At 37.1% G+C, this 22,287-nt stretch overlaps 1 protein-coding gene across 20 annotated transcripts in view; it reads left to right on the forward strand.

Annotated features, from left to right (window-relative positions):
- Positions 1–22,287, forward strand: part of KCNMA1 (potassium calcium-activated channel subfamily M alpha 1) — a 506,659-nt gene that overhangs the window by 449,577 nt on the left and 34,795 nt on the right. For all 20 annotated transcript variants that reach the window (XM_054204500.1, XM_054204499.1, XM_054204501.1 and 17 more), the window contains one exon: positions 3,115–3,307. In XM_054204500.1, the coding sequence (XP_054060475.1) occupies positions 3,115–3,307 (193 nt within the window). The remainder of the gene's footprint in view (positions 1–3,114; positions 3,308–22,287) is intronic.

Genomic DNA, 22,287 nt, shown 5'->3' on the forward strand with positions numbered 1-22,287 from the left:
TTTTCCCTTTACTGTGTCTATGAAAACAGAGCCCTGTGAGACCTTATTAGAAGATATTTGCCGCAGTGTTCGGTTCCTCGTCATCCTCATCGGATGAATTTCAGCTGCTATCAAATGTATTAGCTGTGTTATATATTGAACATTCACTGTAGTGCACTGCATGTAGCCTGTTCTGATGTTGTGATTTCCCTGACAGAATGACAGTAGTTATTTATGACATTATTTATGTATTTATACCCAAAAATCCTTTGAAAAAAATTATTGGTACTCTGTCTACATAATATCTACCTGTATTCATAAAAACTTTCTGTAAGCTGGCCTACTTTATAAGGAACATTGCCATAGCATTTCAGAGTCCTGACATACTCACGTATGGAAGTATGGCAAAACCCTGACCCTTTTGAAATCAATGAAAAACTCCTATTGATTTTAGTAAGGACAACCACTAAAACCATAGTTCAGAGCTCCTTTTTCTCCTATATAGCACTATCATTCACTCATGTGCCCAAAATCTAGAAATGTGAGCCCCAGGACAAACAAATGAAGCCCTCTAAGCTAGTGATTTTAGGTGATCATACTTGTAAATGACCCACAAAGATGTAGGTAGGAGGGAAACGAGCCCATGGGATAAGTACGAAAGAGAATGCTCTGTACGCTACAGAGTAAAGTTTGTATGTTTTTAGCAGAATGAAAAGTTCTGAATTTACCAGTTCTTAATAATTACATTTCAGCAGTTAAAAATACATAAATGAATGATGGATGTAACCTAAACTGAGTAATTGGGATATTAGCTATTGAATGGAAAGACTGCCTTCACTTTCTGATTAATTCAAGCTGTAGGTCTTTGTTACTGTAAGTGCAGCTTTAGTGTTAGCCCTTGGCTTTTTTCTATAAACTGATCCAACAGATGGTGTCACAAGATTCTCTGCTGTCACAAAAATGGTGTCAGTATCAAATTTGGTCAGTTAATATCCTCCTCTTCCTGCCAATCCCTTTTAATTCCAGTCACTGTGAAGGCTAAAATCTAAGGAATCAGAATTAAATTAATAATCCTGTTGAACGGTGGAGCAGAATAGAATCCAGCTACTGCTTCTGAACTGCCCAGTATGTAATGTATTTCCTTTGTTATAATGAGTATTTGTAAAGTTCTGATTAAGAATTCTGAAGAGGCATTAAGGAAATGTGCACCACCTTTACATTCCCCAATCAGTTTGCACACAAATTTAGAGTAGTTTTGGATTAATTTCAAGTTAAAAACTTAAATAGTTAAGGCACCTTTAAAAATACAGAATATGTAAGGGAATTGTATCTTACAATCAAGGGTGCTGAAAACCACACAGACTTCATTACTGCTTTTTCTCTTATTTTTTTTCCCAGGCTATCTGTTTCAAAATTATTATATAAAGTTTAAAATATCAGCATTATTCTGATCTAATTATACTAATTTAAAAGCCTGCTAACGGTTATGAGATCGTACTGATAGGAGTCATGTGTTAAAGGGAGGCCACTCAGACTCATTTCCTACTTCTCTGTGCTTCGGTTCACGAGGTAAAACTTGCTGCTGATACCTGATGGGGATGTGGTTACAGCTGAATATAAAAACATTTATTCTGGTTTAAAAAAACCCCACGGAAATTTCATTTAAAGTCTGTATTAAAAGAGTCATTTAAGCTGCTGAGTAAACTCTTAAAAAGTAGGTAAATGCCAATTTTAAATATCCTCAGGCAGCCTTAATTCTGTCCTTTTGCATAAAATCATTAGGAGTAAGCCTTTAATTAATTACACAATTGCATATTATTTTTCCCCACAGGAATCCTGCTTCACTTGGTGCACAGTACAGATACAAAGGGCAGAATTAAGGTGACAGGAATAATCATATCCTAACTTTTGAGTGCTTTATAAGTAAATCATATCTGCTCGATATATACTGATTTCCACAAGGTTTCATGCCTCAAATTATTGAAAGTAACCTGGAGTAGTGAGGCTGGTATCTGAAACTAGGTGGCAATCACTGAATAAGAATTGAGCTCTGCCTTCACTTTGTGCATTTTAAATTCACTTTTGCATTGAATATTCTCAGTGGAGTTCAGGAGTTCACCATGAGTGATCAGGAGATGGAAGAGTAGGGTCTTGACTCGGTTTTATGAAAGTCGCTGTGTGACAAGGGGACAGCTTAGTCTCCTCATCATCATTAGGGTCTTTGGGTACCAAACCATGTGAGGCAGCAGAGCAGAATCTAGTTTCCATAAAAAAAAATCTTTTTTTTTTCCTGGACTTTTCAGACCCTGTGACATAAATTTAATATTCTGTAACTAGAGATGTGGACTGTTGGAATGTGAAAAGCAAGTGTTCTCTCTAAACAAAACAGAATGGGTTAAGCGTCATGCCTCATTTGTGTTAACTATGAAAAAAAAACCCACGGACTACCACAACATTTCATTTTAATTGTTGCAGTCTCTGATTGGGAATTGTGAAAGCAGGGAATGTTGCACGAGTTGTGCCCATTAAGATAAAACCTTGTTTCTGTTTCAAAGGGTTTAATCTCACAACTTTGAAGATCAGTGTGCTTTCCTTCTAGAAGCACCAAAAACATGCATTGAAAAGGATTAACCTTTTTTCTGCATTGCTTCAGGTAGAAAAAAAATAGCTTTGTCCTGATTGCATCTCAAATGTGTAGGACACATAATGCTTTCCTGTCTAAATTGCTATTCTTTTGCCCAAGACCATTGTGACTCGGTAGTAGATAAATAGACATTTAAAACACACCCCTTGTTATATTCAGAGAGCCAGAGGTTGCCACATGATAGCAACTTAAATCAAGACAATTTGAAGTCACCGATGAGATGTAGAATGCTGGCATTATTCCTGTTTCTTGTTTGTTAGTAATAGCTTGACTGAGTATTGAGTCTGAGCCTAAAATGCTGCCATCAGCACCAACTACCCTTTAGATTAGCACACATCTCCTATTCCCTGGCACATAGTTAGACCAGCTTAATGTCAGAGCATAAAAAAGATACTTGTTAAATAATTTCCCAAAGCTCCTTCTCAATCTTTAATTTGTTTTTCTTTTTTTCCTCTCCTGCCCCCCCCCCCCTCCTTTTCTCTGTGCCGAAGGGTACGCCATTAAGTCGGGCTGATTTAAGGGCTGTCAACATCAACCTCTGCGACATGTGCGTTATCCTGTCAGCCAATCAGAATAATATTGATGATGCTTCGCTGCAGGACAAGGAATGCATCTTGGCGTCACTCAACATCAAATCTATGCAGTTTGATGACAGCATTGGGGTCTTGCAGGCTAATTCCCAAGGTAAGGACTGCCCTATAATACTTCTCTGCAGTGCCTACAGGGGACAGGACCTGGCAGGAAGAATATCCCTCACTCAGTAATTCAAAGAGCCCTACATCAACTTGCTTGACAGTTAAACCTGCTGATTGGTATGATGGCTTTTAAAGGGACAGTCACGCAGTTTCTCTGCTACATCACAAAGCACATCTTGCAGAGGAAAAGTGAATGAATGTGAAACTGGCATTTTTTCCACAGTTTTGAATTTTCCTAAGAATATAGATAAAATCCTTGTTTTCTCGCCCTGCCCTGCTTTGTGGCTTTCTTACCAGGGCGGTTGCTGTTATAAAGCCAAAGCTAACTTATACTCACTTCAGAATACCTGAAGCCTCTGTCTAACAAGATTTCTTTTTTATGTAAAGCACGCTGCAACCACAGAGAAAAAGAACTGAGTAATACAAGCTAAAAAGTAAAACAAAAAGAACAGGAATTTTAAATTGTCTTTAGAGTTCCTGTGCCTTCTTGCTCAAAAAGCCACTTAGAATGAACTCAAAGCTGATTTCTTCCCATGGTTTGACATGTACTCATCCCATTTAAGGACATTGAACAGAATCCTTCAGACCTTACTGAGAGTAGGGGACTGATTCATAGGTAGCCAAAGGCTATTTTACACCAACTGTGCCTGTGCAAAGCAGCTGCAAAGCAGTCATAAGCACCCTGGCAAAGACCATCAGTGTAAAAACAATCTTATCTTCTTATCCCTGAAGGGTCTTGCAGCTTATGCAGCTGAAGTCCTACCTTTGATAAACCTATTAAGCGCTGCAGTAAATATTCCCTCTGGATCTAGCCCTGCTATAAATGTAGGTGTAGAAAGGATAGTGCTTTGGTCTGCAATTTCCCCATGAGCCTGACCTAGAGATAGTTTTCCCTCAAGGACTGTGAGAACTAAGATTAAGTTCAGTTTTACCTCTTTACACTCTAATCAGGAAAGAGAAATTATGAGCCAAAAATCAGAGGCAGCGAGGTAACTTTTGAATATGGAAACTTCTTGAATGTGGAAAATTCTTTCCTATAGTCAGTAATAAAACTGTGGAATTTAATACTGGAATTAAAGTGTACCAGGAAACTAAAAGTTTGAAATTTTCAAAGTCAGGTTGGATAGTTCTCTGGATAACAAGTAGATCTAGAGAAGAAGAGGAAGGAAGTGTTTTTTCACCACAGGTGTTTGAAGTTTCAAATCTGTGGCCTGGAAGCAATAGGCCCCCAAATATTTTAGAGTTCTTCCCTTAAAAATTTGTGAGACTGACTTGCTCACTCAAACCAGGACACTCCCACTACAATAACTTATAGTCAAGATGAGGAAACTCCTTGCAGAAGTGGAAGACGGGCATGGATGTTCCTTGTTTTGCTGATTTAGACCTGGGATTTGAAATTTGGTGTCTGAAAACCAAACATGTACTTTCACTACCAGGCTATTGGCTGTTCTTTGGTGGGTCTCTCTCAGTCTCCTGTCACACACCTAATCATAATCATCAAGAAATAGAATCTCTTTGTCTCACCCCTTTCCTCCCTTCCTGTTCTTGAGCATGGAGTGTCTGAGAGAATTTCCTTCTTCTGCCTTTGCTCAGAGGTTAGTGATATTTCCCATGCTTGGCTTTCCTATTTTACCCCTGGGAGTACACTGGATCTTAGACCACCCCTGAATGAGGATGGAAAAACCTAGCGATATAACAGTCTTGTGCACCACATGACCACCTCTCATTTTTCACTCTCCGTCCTTGGTGGTGTTCAAGATCTGACCGCATAAAGCCCTGAAGAACCTGATCTGACCTCATAGCTGGCCCTGCTTTGAGCTGGAAGTCAGACTAGAGACCCTCTGGTGTCCCTCCTAGCCTGAATTGTTCTATAATTCTATCATATCCAGATTGCTGCTACAGCGTAGCCCCTATAGGTCAGAAAGCGTAGACCGGGGCCATAGTCCAAATCCCTTCAGCCCTATTCAATGCTGCTGATGCAGAATAGCAGAGGCATAATAGTTTAGCACATACTTAGAATTTGGACGTTTCTTCAGATAAATATCAGTCTGTGCATTAAAAAAAAAAAGGTTAATCTTTCTGTAATTTTTCTGGGGAAACAGGGCATAGTGTAAGACAGGTAACCAATAGCCTATTTTAGTTGGAAGCAGTGACTACTGAGGGGTTCTTCTAAAACCTATTGCTTCCAAAAATAATTATCTTCCCAGTAAATTCTCTGCTTATGGTATCCACAACTCCTGATTTGATTTGCATTGCTTTCAGTACAGTAAATTTTCTTGAAAGACCTTGAATACAATGGTTAGACCGTCAGAAGCAATTAGATCAATAGATAGCACAAACTTTACTGGAAGTTGTATCCAATGTGACGTTTTTGTCTGTGAAATGCAGCTCTAACGTACGGTAGCCACGACTACCGTGACAATTGTATAAATCAAGTGATTCAACTTTTGCTGGTCAACAAGCAGCACACTAGAACCACCTCTCAGCTCCTTGCTGGCAATTAAGTACCTTTATTTACAGGGCGAGTTGTCATTTTACTTTTCGTTAAATATTTGTGTGTTATTTGACATATTTACTTATCTTTAACACGGTAGCTGGTACAAACCTTAAGTATTGCCAATCTGAATTTTTCTAGATCTGAATGTATGATTTTGAATTAAGATGTTTCTCACCAACACCACCCCTTGAAAGAGCGTTCTATGCTGTTCTTTTATGTGACTCCTATTACTGATCATAGAAAATGTTGACATTAGAAAAATCTGGGTGTGTGGAATAATGTTAGTTGACCTGTGGCAGGGTGTTGAAAAGAGAACAAAGTATGTGAACAGCCTGAGAAACGTATGAACTAAACAGCGAGATTTTTGGTGAGGAATTAACAGTGTAATCTTACCATTACTGTTTTAACTAATAAGCTAGTATAATTTTGTAGTCACTAAGCAGTGGAAAGTCATATGAAAACCTTATTTATAATTTATCTTTATGCCTCTGAAATGGAAAAAAAAAATACAGCCATTTAATTGATAGGTTATTGAATGCACAAACATCTTTCCGGTTTTTATCTGTGATTATTTCACTCCAGTGTCAGACAAAAGATGACACCAGTACAAGGAGTGCACTATAAAAAGCAGGATGCAAAATTATTTAATCATCAGATGAGCCATAATCATTGTCCAGTGCTGAAGTACACGGCCATATCTATAACTTCTTTGTTCTAAATTGGTAGCAGAAAGAGAACCCACAAATTTGGAGATTTCATTTCCTTTTCCCCAGAGCCTCACCCTCGTCACCTACTTTTACAGCAAAGTCACTTCCAGTCCTAGGCATATAAACATCCATCACTATCCAACCTTCTGTATCCATCCAAACATGCCCTTTCCAACCAGGGACATACCATTGCACCAACAACTGAACCCAGATGCAATCTGAGAGGAAAGGCCTTGTAGTAGGAACAGGAGAGTGGACATATGACAGCAAGGCTTCCTGATAGGGAAAGTTCTGTAACAATAGGGCTACCAATTCCCAATGGATTAAATTAACTGCTGAAAGAAAGTCTACTGAATTTGGTTTATATCAAGAAAGGATTTTCTCATTACTAGTTCAAGATGAACTTAATACACACACAGCAGTTCTCATGCAGGATCAAAGATTTACTAGTGTCTCCTTATAGTGTTAAAATATTCCCAGGCTTTTTGACTAGGCAGCATTAATTATCTGGACCTTTTATAAGTAGTGTGACAACACTTTTGTCCTCTGGTCTGCCTGCCTTGAGTCCTAACTCATCCTGCCAGAATTGCATCTTAACCAACCAGAGTGCTCTGCCTTGACCTCCTGAAGAAAGAAAAAATAGCTCAGAGTTCCAAAGCACAGAAAAAAAATATAAATTCTGGACCAGAGCTACAGAGGACCGTGTAGCGAATGACAGTAAACTATCTTAAGTTGTCAAATCTATGTTCATTATCAGCTGTCTAGCAACATATGACCAAACACATGACTAAACAGAGCTGCGAATAGAAACAAGGTGTCTTCCGTAGAAGGAAAAGCTTTCTAACTGTTCTGGAAGGATTTGCTAGTCTCCTTTCAATAAAATGTGTAATTCTATTTGAAAAGAACAAGAAACTCTTTCAAATTGGACCTGTGTTGTTGAAAGATCTCATGTTGAAAGCGTTCTCATGGCTGTCTGCATTGAATGTTTCAAACCTGACTGGCCAACTCCTTAGGCTTCCTGGAGGTTAGGGGTGCAGACTCTGATGTCCTGAAAATGAGCTTTTGGAAATCATCAGGGCAGTTTGTGGCCTTTGGGAGACCTAGATTCCAAGGATAGAAAGGCCAAAGTGTGTCCCACTGAAGCTGCATCAAACTATTGCTTTCATTGAGATATCTCATCTTCTGAGATACAAAGCGCTGTAACGTCAGAGCTTGACTCACCTCTTCACAAAATGACTCATAAACTCAGTCAGATGTGTATTTGTGACAAGGGAAGTCCTGTTTTTGTCTTGCTGTTCCTCTTATAGATGTTGACTGGTTGTCTTCCTAGAAAGGTTTGTAAAGAGGTGTGTTTGTGATGGAGAAAAAGTCATCCTTGTGTACTGGATATTTGTTTTTATTGTGCCTTGACCCTTGCTGATTCTCATTCTGCCTCCTCAAATATAAGATGAGACTATTTTATCAAGAAGTATTTTGGAGCGAAGACCAAAGGATATCAGATACATTTTAAGCATTTGTGCTCCCTAGCCGTAAGATTTTTCCAAAGCTCCCAGGAAGATTGAGTCTGAGATGGGCTCTGCCTTGGCAGTTATGATGGGACAGCTCCAGTAATTCTCCTTTCCCTCATTCTGGTGACCTTTCCATCCTTTCTTCTTCAAGTAGCATCTAGTGACTGTTCCCATTTAGTTTTTCATGTTCTTGTATTTTCTTACAGAGTCTTAACGTTGTGGGAATTTTACTTGTTGTTTTACCCACTAGATGAACGGGGCCCAACACAAAATATTTTGCTTCAGTTGTAGCTAAGACTGCTATTTGGCTTTCTTCCCAAAGACCAGACAGACAATTATACTTAACTGTTTAGAGATTTATAAATACTGTACCAGAGTAGCCTCTGGGCAGTAACTTTAGATATCCAACTCAATAATTTTCTTTTATTGGACAGTGATTTAGATCTTATTTTGAGCCCTATATAATAAGAGCAGTACATTTCATTAAAAAACACTTACTAAACAATAAAGAAAAGTGATCTCATGGCTCCAAGCAGGTCTAAAGTACAGAAAGGGGAAGCTGTATAGTAACATTCTTTCTATGGACATTACAAGACAGATCACAGTACAGCAGGGCAGATGTATTTCAGCATAGTAACAATTGCAGCTGTTTTCTGAATGACTTCAACTTATGACAATTTTCCCTAGGAACACTATTTCAACACATGGGAGATCTTTTTAAGGCCTCCATTTACAGTTCTTGTAATAGATCCTCCAACAAGAAAGAATAAAGAGAAAAAAATAAAGAGGGGATGAACTCTTGGGTAATACATCTCATACATCATGGCAGGATTCTTCTGGGGAAAATCCTATAAAATCAAGTAAACATACTCAGAATTTTACACACTGACTTTCCAGTGTAACAGATTACACAAGCTAAAGTAACCTTGTACAAGTTTAGTTTCATTTGATCCAGTTCCTTTAAAAATCACTTGTGGCTTCAGCATCGTTTTTTTGTTGAAGCTGGCTTAAACTTTTATGGAAAGGACAAAACCAGTTAGCCACTGTAGATTAATTCTTAAATTATTGCAATTTTTCATGGACTTAGTCTCACAATCTGCTGCAAGGTAATATATTTGCAGGTAATATGTTCTTTTTCACCTCTACCAATCAATAATTCTTGATTATTTTATCTCTGAAATGTTAGCAAAAGAGAGAGAACGACAATAATATTATCAGGATTGGAAATGAGAGAAAATTCTTAAACAACGGGAAAGGATAAAAACTGTCTGAAAAGCTTGATTAGCAAAGGTTTTGTATCACTTTCGGAGATAAGTGATTCGTAGTGCTGTTAGAGATGTTTGTTATAAATTCAAAACAATAATTTTATTCCTGAAGGAGGGTTTTGTGGTGAATGTTGAATCTTATTTCTCTTATTTTATAGTCATAAGATAAAGTTTTTAAGTGAAGATTTCAGAATATAGGGTTTGATAGTCATAGACATGGTTACTTTTTAGGATGTTATGGTTTCAATATTCTGTGGGAACCCCAGCACTGTTCCCTATGTTTAAATTGTTATATTACATGAAAATGTAGGAATAAAGAGCCTTACTTTCAAATACAGAAAATCAAACTCTACTAAAGCCAGCTAAATAATTTCAGAGTTTAAGGAGTTACTTGACCTCCTTAGGAAAGCATATAAGTAAATGTGGAATATTAAATGTAATGTTAAAAATAAATAAATGAATAGTGCTGGCTAAAAGTGAAAGATTTGGGCTAATTTTTTTTAAGTGTCTAAGTAAGCTATGACACTAACTTTAATCTTTTAAGCACTTAGATTCCTGTGTGTCTTTGCAAATCAATGTAATTTAGGCTGCAAAATGCTTGTTATACTTAAGGATAGCTCATAATTTCCTAAATCACATAGATGTTTTGAAAAATTTTCTCCTAGACACTATCACTCCTACCAGTCACATTTGTGAAAACGGCAAGCACTTTGCATTGGCATCAGGGTTATTGGTTTGTCAGGGTTGATAGCTTAGTGTGGGGGTCACACCTGATTAAGGATGTTTTTATGCTGTGTGTTTCTGAATGCTCCTTGTATTTTTGCTAGCATCAGTTGTTGTAAATGACAAAAATAATAATCCAGTTAACAAAACTTTGTACTCAGTTGGTTATTGTTTAAATAACTGAATTTTGGAATGTTTGTTATAGTTCAGGTTCATTATTATTTTTCAAAACAAAGGCTGACCATCCTAGGTAATGAAGTTATTAACTGAAAAATGACATAAGGGTATCCTAACTTCCCAGCACATGTCCCACATCACCATTTGCTCACAAAACCCTCCAATTTTTGAAGATTAGGTCACTGTGATAAATAACTCAGTACTACCTTTTTGCAACATGCACATAATTTCTTATCCTGCTGAACCAGATGGATCAGCTGATGGCTGTTATTTATTTTATGGTAGCACACTGGAGCTCTAGATGGGATTAAGAGCTTGTTGTCATAGTCCTGATATATACAAGAATAAAATACGGCCTTTGCCCTGGCAAGTTTACAATCTGATGCCTTGCTTGTTCCAAAACTTAAGTTATGTACTCAATGTTATACAGGTTAATAAATCTCTCTGACTTCAATGAAACTATCCACCTGTGTAAAGTTAGATTATGTGCGAGTCTTTGCAAGATTTGGACTTAAATAAAGAGGCTGGGTGGGAGAGAGGCTGTTCACTTAACTTTGTTTCCTGTGCTATAGAAGCCGTCTATGTCAGGAGTCCTTCCCTTCCGTCAAATAGGACCTTGCTAACCTTCCAGCCTGCCCAAGAAACCCTTCAGAGACAAGTTCCCCCCCAGCACGGTTCACAGTTCTTGTGTTTTCCTTGCAGCTGGATGCTAACATTTGCTGCCAGAACTTACACACACGGAGAGCAGTTTCCTGTCTCTCTCAAAGTCTTCCCAGGAAGAGAGAAAAAATATTAAGAAAAGAGGTTTTCAATTCTGTTGCTTATAAACTAAAAATGTTTTGGGGAACGGCTGGAGGGACACGTGTCTTTGACACAATTTCCCTGTATTTGAGAAACGCTGCAAGGTCCTAGCCCAAATACCTTCAAGCTTTCACAATTGCCTCTTTCTCCTCTGCTTTCAAGACAACTTCTGCCTCAGCAAGAGAAAGATAAAACCGGGCAAAGGAGGTAGATAGTACAGTACATCAAGCACGTGATTTCACACTTAAACTATAAATATATTTAATCATGCCAAGACTGTTATAAATTCATGGTGACTCTATTTTATTATTATTTGCTGTTCAACATCTTGAAAGCAACCCCCTATTATGAAGGTGTACTATTTTGTGCATTTCTGATGCTGAGGAATAAAAAAACCCTGCTCTTTTTATGAGCATTAATTATACACCAGGCAAGGAAGCAATTGCCTCTATGTTATGAAATATTAAATCAAAATGCTTCCTGTTCCCAGATGTCCCAGAGATAAATACAGCAGTATTTTGAAGCCCCACTTGGAGCTGTTTTGCCTGCAAATTTATAGTTTTGTCTCCATTTTCAGAAAACCCTGTTTTATGTGAAGTATAGCACTCTTGGTAGTTTTTAAGGAGCAAACTCCTCTGGAGTTGCCTATGTAGGCAACAACTCTTATGTAGATTGCACACCAGGGATCTGAAGTTGAAAGGCTCCTTTAAGATGACAAATGGGTTGAAAGTGTTATTGTCTTTGATTGCATGCCTTACATCATCTGTATGTAGGAATAAGAGAGCTATACTTTATCTTTAGCCATTTTATAAATATTTAAGTCCTTATAGTTGCCTAAAGATATTAAAGCATATTTTACAGTAGTTGGAATATAAATATTATATATAGCACAAGATACCAAAGTAGTTTAATGAATTCATAATTTTCTGTTCACTTTTATTGGAATGTGTTTTATGTTCCAAAACTTCCATTTAAAGAATAAGGGACCATTCTGCTCCCTGACAAGATGTGAGCCAATAGTGAATGTTACCAAGGTTGCTTTAAATGATGACATGGGACTTCAATTAGCAAGAAGAAAGGGAACATGGGTATTAGAATGTACTACACCAGTGTCTGTGTTTTGACTTTTTAAAAAAGTATGTTTGAAGAAACTATATGTTTTTTAAGTCTTTAAGAAACTGTAAGGTGTTTTGTTTCTCTGTCTCTGTATTTTTTAAAAGTTCTTGATTGCAGGATATACATATCTAGATCCAATTATACAAGAGAAATTTTCTTAAAATTTGATGTTTAGTTTCTAAAATAACCAACCATGAAATAATTTGACATTAAATGTATGAAAGGTCTGTATTTTGTGGCTCCTTGAGTACAAAGGTGTGCTTGGGTTACAATTGTGAATCTTTCAAATTCCCATGAAATTAAAAAAAAATCTTTTTAATATTTCACATTTTCTTGGTTTCCCAGTAGGAGTCCATGCTGGGTAATGCTTGCTAATTACCCACAACAAAAGTAGACACACAATGCTGGTAAATTACCTGACCCTTTGCATTTTAATGAGACAACAAGGATTTCATGAAGTGATGTTGTTTCAGTGGTTAATGGTGTCAGCAATGTTGTAATTGTAGGCTGCGGCGCATTAGCTGCACAACCACATGTAGGAAGGGTTTCTCCCGACAGGCCCTTTGGAGAATAGAACAGGGTATTATCATTAAGCCTATGTCATTTGCATGCTGCTAATCACTTACTTTATTATCTTGTGTATCCATTGTCTTTCTTTAATTGCTCTTTAAATGAAAATTAAAAATAGTTTCAATGCCCACGATACTTGTGATAGCATCTTGATTATGAAGATAACTTCACGAAAATGGAACATATAGATAATATATTACAGGATTACAAGATAGTTTGAAAGTTATATACCATAGCAAGCAGCCTCATGAGCGTAATTCTGGTATCTTTCTTTGCTTCAGTACGTATTGTTTGTTTAATAAATGGTTATTTATATGCACAAAGGTTGCGGGTTTTTTAAAGGACATACATGAATTCAGAGATCAATGTCACTGGTTTTGCTTTAGTGTGAAAGAGATACAAAGCATCGATATCCAGCAGATTCCCCCAGTCTAATAACGTTACAGGAAAAAGCTAGAATTTGGGGTTTTGTCCTTTCCAGTTAAATCCTGGTCTGTGATATCCATTGTAGAAAAGCAAAATCTAACATCTGCTAGTGAGCTGCAGAACTTCGACAACTTTAGGGTAAAACTTACAAAATACTTGGCATTCTTTTATCAAGACAGACCTCTTAATTTTTAAATTTGACATGATTAAATTTGAGGTAGCACAGGCTTCCCATAATAGGCAGTCTCTAAAAACTTGGTAGCTTCGGGTTATCAAGAACCTTCCAAACCTTTACCATCTGCAGAGTTGGATACGCAGGGTGAACTGGGGCACTGCCTCCATTTAAGAGTCAATACTGCTGTGCTCCTAATAATGTATTTTCGCCGCTTTTCTTTTTAACATCTGAACAAACCAAACCTGAAAAAATAAATCTATGAATTTTGCAGATGGTATGGTAGGAATTTTTATTGAAGGAAGAAGTATAAACTTTGTTCTTGACTAATTATTGTGATTTAATGTTATTCAACACACACCAGTAATATTATGGTTATGCAGAATTTTTGTACTGATTTATTTGGATACAAGATTAAGATTATATAAAATTTCTGTAATGTCATAGGAATACCTGATCTTTCACAAACTTTCCTTAGAGCTTTAAAGTAGATCCTATGAAAGTATAGTTGAGATTGGACCTTTCATGTTGATTTGAGGTTTGGTTGCTCATTTAAATTTTGTATTCAACTTTAAATGCCACATACTCTTAATAGTAATACAAGACCATGATTACTAGTTAGTAGTGTGAGGCAAAGTATCTCTACAATGTAACAGCATATATATTTTCTGTAAGTTTGACTTCACAGAGTTTTTGCTTAAATGCATAGGCAGGATGAAAATGTGATTGGATGTCCTCATGGGATTTCGTATTTCTGCCAAGTTCATGTCAGTCTTTTTTTTCTGTGACTTAGAATGAGTCTCCAAGTGAGGGCAAAGATAGCTAGACAATTTTGAAATGACTCCTTCTCTAAAAAAGAAGTAGATAGATTTCACTGAAATCAGACAATGTCATGTGGGGACTGAGAAAACATTGGTGGAATTGTGACTTGTTTGTTTGAGGACAGATGGATTGGATTAATAACGCTACAGTTATAGGAGATATTCTTAAGAACAAATGTTCCATTAGTCACAAGTGTGAGCTTGCTTAAAAACAGTTTAGGATGTAACCAAAATTAAATTCAGAAAAGGTACTTGAACCATTTTGTTTAGCATATTAAGCTGTGTATTTTAGAAACTATATCTGTTATAAATCCTCAATAATTTGTGAATTGTCCCCTTTCTAACTTTTCATGTATGAAGAAGATGTCTTCCTAGAAGAGTAACTTCAAACTTTTCAGAAATAAGTTCAGCTATATAAAAAAGTCCCTATTGAATTGATTTATCTAATCTACCCTGGGTTGAAATCAGTGTTTGACAAGCTGCTTAAAATAACATTTCGGTGAGCTCTTTCTTAGAGGACAAATATCAAAGAGATTTTTCCATCCAACTCCAATTTAGCAACCTTGCTGTTTCCAGTTTAATAAATGTGGCTAAGCAAACAGATAAATCTCAGACACTCTATTATATCCCAGTTGATTTCATTGCCTGCCCCTTGCTACCAGATCTTCTTTAGAGTTATTAAAAAAGGAATTTTGCCACAAAATCTTGGAACAGGATCCTTGAAATATGAAATTCATGGTGCTTTTAAACACAGATTTGAAGTCTTATTTACAACATTTTCTTAGCCAGGTGTGGCATGTAAAGTAACATTTCCATTCTCAACTCCTCTTGTTTATTTTTAGTGTCTAGCACCTCCAGTAATTTTACTAAAAACTAATGAAAATTGCATGCTTTTTGGTTTTTAATTTCATTATTAGGTGTAGATGAGCCTACTGTGAGACCTAAAATTCATGAAAGGGAAGAAATGTCCTCATCTTTTTTCTTGTCTAACAATAGAGACCAAGTTGATAGCTAGGAATGTGGAAAGGACCTAGAGTGTTTCCTTCCAGGTGTTCATGAGAGGATGGGCTGGGGATTGAAGATCTCTCTGCTCTCCTTTGCTGATCAGTGAAGGGAGGCAGGGAAGGCACAGCAGTGCCTTCCTAAGCTTTTCCTCCAAGGCTAGTACTCTCTTGACTCATTTCTTCGTAGGACTTCCCTCATGTGAGTCAAAGCAGGAGCAATCCTTTGATAAGCAATGGAAAGTTTGTCAGGTGGGGAAGTGCTTATGCAAAGTATCTTGTGATGCACATTCCAAAATACTCTCCTTGCAAGAGAGGGAAGTGATTCCACTTACCTACTCAAGAAGTGCAACCTTGCCTTTGTGTCTCCCAGGTTTCTCAACATTTGAGAATTTGATTATTATTAACTCTTTAATTAAATCCTCAATTCAGTTCTTGAGTGGCAATATGAACTCTGTCTGGACATATCTTCCATTTGAGTGAGGCAGCTGTAGACTGAATTAGATAGAAAAAGAGGGTGCTTCTTAAAATTTGGAATATATCTTGATTTTTTTGTACTTTATGGCAATGTGCATTGCAGTGTCAAATGTAAATAGGCCTTAAAATTTATCTGCAGATTTATATTTCAGATTGGCCCTGCCCAAACCCACAGATTCAAACTTCTTAAACTACCTCACTGCCTACAGAAATCCACATTGCAACTTCAATATTTATTCTTAGAATCCTATCAAATAACAAGAAATAGACTAAAGACTCTCATAAATATTCAAAACCCCTAGTTGGAAGGACAGCTATTTCCACTGATATTGGTGCTAACGAAATTCAAACAAGGAAGTAAACATTTTATTTTTTATCAACCCACTTAACTCTCCAGTAAATAATAATGGATAGGAAAGTTAATGTGTTGTTTAAGTGTTTATAGAGGTTATGCCATTTTAAAAACCAGCAGTAGTATTCAGATGTGTGAATGACAGTAAATATTCAATATAATGCTGAAACCTAGAAAAAAAACCTGCTTATATTTTATGGTTGCCACTTAATTTTCCCTACTTAAAGAATAACACATAACATTTTACTGTTATCATGGTCTTTACCAGCTCGGTTGCTGGTGTAGTGGGTTTTGGATCCCATATAAATAAAATAAACATGGAGTTGGCGTAGAGAAACTTCTGCTGGTACTTCTTTAAATATAAAGACATTTGAACTAAGCAAGGCAGGCAAAACCTTGAAGATTTTAAGAAAAACTATAGTAAAATAATACTATTACTTTTCTTTCTAAGATTAACGTTGACTGAAGAGGGGAGAAACTGTGAGCCAAAATAGTGCAAACTGAGCAATGGAAAGTTTATTTTTTCTTAAGAGCAGGCCTTATACCGCATTGGTTTTGTGTATACTTTTCCTTTTTTCTTGATACATTTGAGCAACTAATCTTTTTATTTACGCTGGTGACTGTATACTTTGGGTATTCTTCCCCCCCAGAATGGCCATCAGAGGCATGAGTTGCTTTCTGTCTTCTTGATTCTGGATCCTGTACCGATTGAAGCAGAGGTTCCCAAACTTTACAGATTGGGTACTACCAATAGTATCACTGCTGTTCTTCAGGCAGTTGTGTCTACGCAACCTTAGGTATTATTTGTAGCTATTATATTGCTACTGGTACATCATTCAAGAATATGCAATTAGAGAGCTACTTCAGATTCATCCTGATTCCCTATCTGCAATTTCTACTTGTCTTATTTGTTTATGTGAAAAAAGAGGAGTAGAAAGAAAAGGAAATCTTCATTGTCTGTATATTTCCAGTCACTCGAGTAGTTTCAATAAATTAGCCAGTTTTAGTATTTGGTAGACCTATATTAAAACTGGAACAGAATGTGGCATGATGTACATGTGACACATAAAATGGGTAATATTATGAGCTGAACAGAGTATAAGGCTCATTTGATGTGTTAGCCATTCCTGTGAACTTCAGTATCAGAGGGTGGACATTTCTTTTAATGGAACTACTTTCTGGAGGTACTTACCTTCCTATTACTTTATCATGCATGACAGGGATGGTTTTCATACTGGCCAATAATACCGATAATTCTGAAGTGCAAATAATTGTGCTGATGGGACGATGTGCGTGTTTTGAAAATATACTCCAAACCCTTGGATGGTGTTTCCTTATTCCTATTTCAAATGGGCACCATTCATTATTTGCAAGGTTCAGATTAAACTGCAGCAGGGATGTAGTAAGCTACCTGTTTGGATCAGGAGGGTTTTCTTTAAAGAAGTACACAAATTACCAGGTGATTATCATTCCCCACAGTGATACCTGCACCTGGATGTGAGTGATTTGTTGGGCTTTCTGTGGAAAAGTTGGTTGAGTTAGTGTTACGCAGACTGGCATAGCGCAAAACAACTTGATATTCATTTTTATACATGATACCTACTAAGACATCTTTAACAGACATGCTACTCTGAATTTGTGTGTGTTACAGAAGGCAGTATTCGAGTGACAAAGAGCATGACACTGATTTTTTTCCCCCTACTTATGATATTCAGTTTGGAGTTCTGGTAAAAAATTCTGGCTTGCGGAGAATCTTTGTAGTGTATGCTAAAAGCATGAATGCCAGAAGGAAATTGTCTTAAGCCTCTCTTTAAAAAATATATCGACACATGAACACAAAATCCACGTTCCTTTACTCTGAGCATCTAATCAAGCCCTGACGTTTATAAATTCCAAATTTAATCTTTGAGAATCACCTGCATACTGTCACTTGACTGTGTGCTTTTATGACAACCTGTCCACTAAAAAGTTGTGACTGGATTTGGTGAAATCTGGCAGGATCAGACATGGGCACAATATGGTCTCTAGTTGGCAGACTTTGCCAGGAGTTGCTTTTTTACAATATGGAGTAAGGCAGGAGGAAGAGCTTTTGGATACTTGTAAAAAGATTAGACTGCAGGAAATGTGCAGGAGGCCTACGGAGCATACCTGCCAGATAAATTAGAGGTGGTCTTGTTCTGAATCCAACCTGTCTCAGAGCTCAGCTCTGGGAATCCAGTTCAGATTTCTTTGATAAAATGAGGCTTTAGCCCTCACAGTTAAATCTTTGATCCCCAAGACAGCCTTGAATGTGGGATTTTGGTTTTGACCCAGCCTATAGAGAACTTAATGACATTTTACCATAGGTTTCCAGCTCAGTTCCAGCTTGAGTAATTTACAAGTCTGCTGGCACTATTTAGCCCACACAGACCATGAAGTCGACCGTAAGTAAGTCCAAGTTGATGGAAAAACAATATTGCTAGAACAGAGTGACAGATGTTGATTATCACTAAATGTCTGTTTAAGTGTTTTGTATGGATCCATTTCCTCACTGCATACACCTGAAATTTTTGTAGAAGTTACAAAGTAATTGTACTTAAAGACGTGGAATCATCTGCTAAAGAAATTGTTGGAATACATATTGCAAAAAATGACTGCTGTGGTTATTACTGTTGCTGCTCAGGGGAGCTATTCAGATGCCTCATTTATTGGAGCTTAATAGATTAAAAGTCCAAATTGAGTCTCATGATATAAACCTAATCAAATTCTAATCTGCATAATTTTCCCATAAGCAGCAATGGGAAATTTCTTTAATTTATGTTTCAGCAGTTGCCAATCATATGTTGGACAGCATTGTTAATTTTATTTATCAAAATATTTTTATTGATTGCTTGCGATAACATCTGGCTTTGCTCTTCCTTTTTCACTAAGGAAAAATTTACTTTATTTGATAGAATGTAGGATATAATGACATAATGTAGTGTCTCGCTTAACATGCCAATATATCATTTTTAACAGGGAGCTTTCCATTTTATTTGTAGTTATTGAATACCTGTCTCTCTGAACTAGGTAATATAGCTTAATTTATTTGATAAGTTTTATTCAGCATATTTATTTATTTTTGCCTGAGGTCTAAATATGCAAAGCTGATTAATGATTAAACTGAAAAGAATCTAGCATCATTTTATACTGAATTCTTTTAACTGCAAAGCTGTGCTACACTTAGATGCTGCCAACTTTGTGCCCTAGAATTACCTAGTGTAGAAAGCTATTAAATGGTAAATGGAGAGTAGGGACAATTCAAAGATTAAGTTTTCAATGAAAGTGGCTAAAAAACACAGGAACTCTAATTTATTATGTTATCATGAACTAAAGTGTATTCCATAATAATTGGTGAATGAACACATGTTACTATTTCTTCTCTCTCTTTCCAAATATTTGCATAATTCTAGTGGTTCTTTCTGAACAAAATAAGAAAAAGCAAAGAAAAAAAAAAGTCTGTGAGAAGTAGCCAAACTACTCTCTAGCATCTGGACAGTAGTATTAGGAGTAAGTGTTATACCTAGAGGTGCAATCCACCAGAATGAATGGTCACTTGCCACCGAGAGATAAATTTCCACTAGAACAATGTGAGACAACTAAATTTCCCAACAGGAGTGGGCTTTGAAAAAGCGGGTTCGTGACAACAGAGGAAGCAGGGAAAAGTAGATGGAAAACCAACGATGACATTACAATTACAAAACAAGGATTTAAAAAATCCAAAGCACATGGTATATTGGAAAGAGTTAAAATATTCTCTGACCATTTTCTAAAAACATAGCATAAAATTAATGTGAACGCATCCCGGCAATAGGGTGTGAAGTAGTTTGGAAACTGTTGTCCTCTGCATTCTAGAAGTCCTTTGTATTGTGCTGTGTGTTGTCCTAGGTGTTTTCAATTAGAGAATTACCCAATCATTCCTCTGTTTCTGGAGATGGCTTAGAAAATAGATGCTTAAAGACAGCTACAAGATGGTGCTAACTATCAGGCAATAAATTCCTGATGGCCTGTCCCTTCTTGTTGCAAAATGGAGAACCTGCAGAGTGTCTCAGTTTAATATTTAATTTCCCTTCTTGATAGCCTAAAAGCTTGAAGCAATTATCCTGGTTTGCTTGGCTGTGACCATTATGCCTGTCGTCACGGTCCTCATAGAGTTCTGTGATTTAGTCTTCTCTGTGCTACACAGTGCTTTAAAAAATAAGAAATTATTTTCCTAAGTTTTATACTTTTGGCATTGTTTGCTTATGCACTAGAGACTGAAGAAGTAGTCAGTGATGTACTCCTAGAGTACATTTTGCGTTCCCGAGACAGACAAGTATAAAACAAGATGGCTGCATTGCATAACAGGAGTTCTAGTTCAACCTTGGCTTTATTGGCTGAAGAAAACCACCCCAAATAGGATATGTCAGGCAAAAGAAATCAGTAGCCTAGACGAAAACTTGCTCTAGAGCTTTACAAAATTGCTATATAGCACTGAAAAAAAAAAAAAGGAAGAAGACTCCAAAAAGGAAATTTAATTTTGTTTACCCTTTACCCAATATAAAAATAAATTCAGTAAAATTGTTCTTGATTCCACTGAGAGTGAGAAGTTCTTGTCAGACTAATACTGGCCAGAAATATTTACTGTATAGAGAAATAAAGGTTCTATTCTAGCAGACATGATGGAAGTGCTATGGCTAGCAACTATGTATTATCTCACTTAAAGTGAGCAAAACGGCAAGGAGAGGACATCAAGGCTGCGCTCTGCAAAGCAGCAGTAAATAAAGCGTGTTTGTTTTGGTAGCTTTGGGTTGTGTAAGCTTGTGGTGAACCTCAGCAGAGCTATGGTTTGGGTAACTACCACATGAGATTTTGGGGAAAAAAACCCAACAGGCAGTTTCAGATGGACTTGATTTTTTTTGTGCGTGTTTGATAGTGAAACTCAAAATGACACTTTGTCATGGTACCTCAAACCAGGACACGCTTAAACTGGGGAAAGACTCGTACGAGTACCTGTGAATAAACCCCTCTAAGTTATACATGATTCTGCACTATCCTTAAAATATAATGCGATTTCTAACATATTGTGCTGTTAACAATGAAAATGAAAACAATGTGGTATCATTCAAAGGTAGACCTCAAGATCATGAAACACCAAACCTTGATCTTTGTTTTTTACAGATTAATCTTGCCTTGCTAGAGCAGCACAAGAACAGTAGACCTATAAATCCTTTACACTTTCAGCACATGGGACCACTAACCTCCCCCCCCAGGAACAGTTCTCACACTTTGGGGAGCAGAAACTAGCATTGATCACACTGTGCTTTCATTAGAGCTTTCATTTGGATGTTTTCACTGTGGGTTTCTGTAATTCAACAGCATGGGAATGAGCAGGCGGTAGAGAAGAGCACTTCCTTGGGAGGAAAATGGCAGCTTGTTCTCTTTAAGTGTCTCTCAGCGTTTGGTGCTCCAGGGGTTGTTCCAGTCCCAAAGCATTGGAGAGTTGTTACAATTGAGAAAGCTATCCTTCTTCACCCTCCACGCTCTGTAGATTTAACTTGGCCTATGTCTGGGCCCAGATCATCTCTGAGGATGCTGCAGTCTCTGAGAGAGCTGGGAGCTTATGCAGTCACATTGCTCTCCTTTTACAAAGCTTTAAAGATAATCTCCAAAAATTTATTAGATTTTCAGGCACAAATTACAGTAAAAGTCAGAACTGAAACCGGAATTTAGGATTTCCAGGTTCTGAGGCCAAACTACTACTCTCTGTCTCAGACCACATGGGACATTGAAGCTAGAATTGTTTCTAAATTGAACGGCTGTAACAGATTCCCATGAATGTCAGCAGCTCTTTAGCTGCATGACTGCTGCTGAACTTTCCAGGTATACCCAAGTGGCTGTACTTTGGAGAATAACAGGTATAGTCTATCATTCGATTGAATTCACTGGAATATTAATGGACATTGTCAGCAAACAGTAGCAAAGGGATATAGCTGTGAGGTCCTTTTGTAAGAGAATTATTTCTTTTTGTCTGGCTCTGCTTAATGAAAACCCTTATCCCATAATTCTGCATGATAACTTGTCGGGGGCGTGTTTGGCAGTTCACCACCTGTGTGTTATTCATATACACTCAAAATATGATTGCTGTTTCATGCTTCTTAGATGAGCCAGAGCTAGTTAATAGTATGTATGCTTTTAAAATTATATTTTTGAGGACTTTAGTACATGCATTACCCAGTGAATCCCGCAGCACCTTTCCCTAGAATGGCATTATTTAAAGGACACTATCAATTTACATGGCACTTTAATGACAAGGCCACAACCTTTGGGTCTGCCAAGTGGATTTTCAGTTTGGGAAA

Source organism: Rissa tridactyla, chromosome 6 (genome assembly GCF_028500815.1).
Source record: "Rissa tridactyla isolate bRisTri1 chromosome 6, bRisTri1.patW.cur.20221130, whole genome shotgun sequence".
NCBI lineage: Eukaryota > Metazoa > Chordata > Aves > Charadriiformes > Laridae > Rissa > Rissa tridactyla.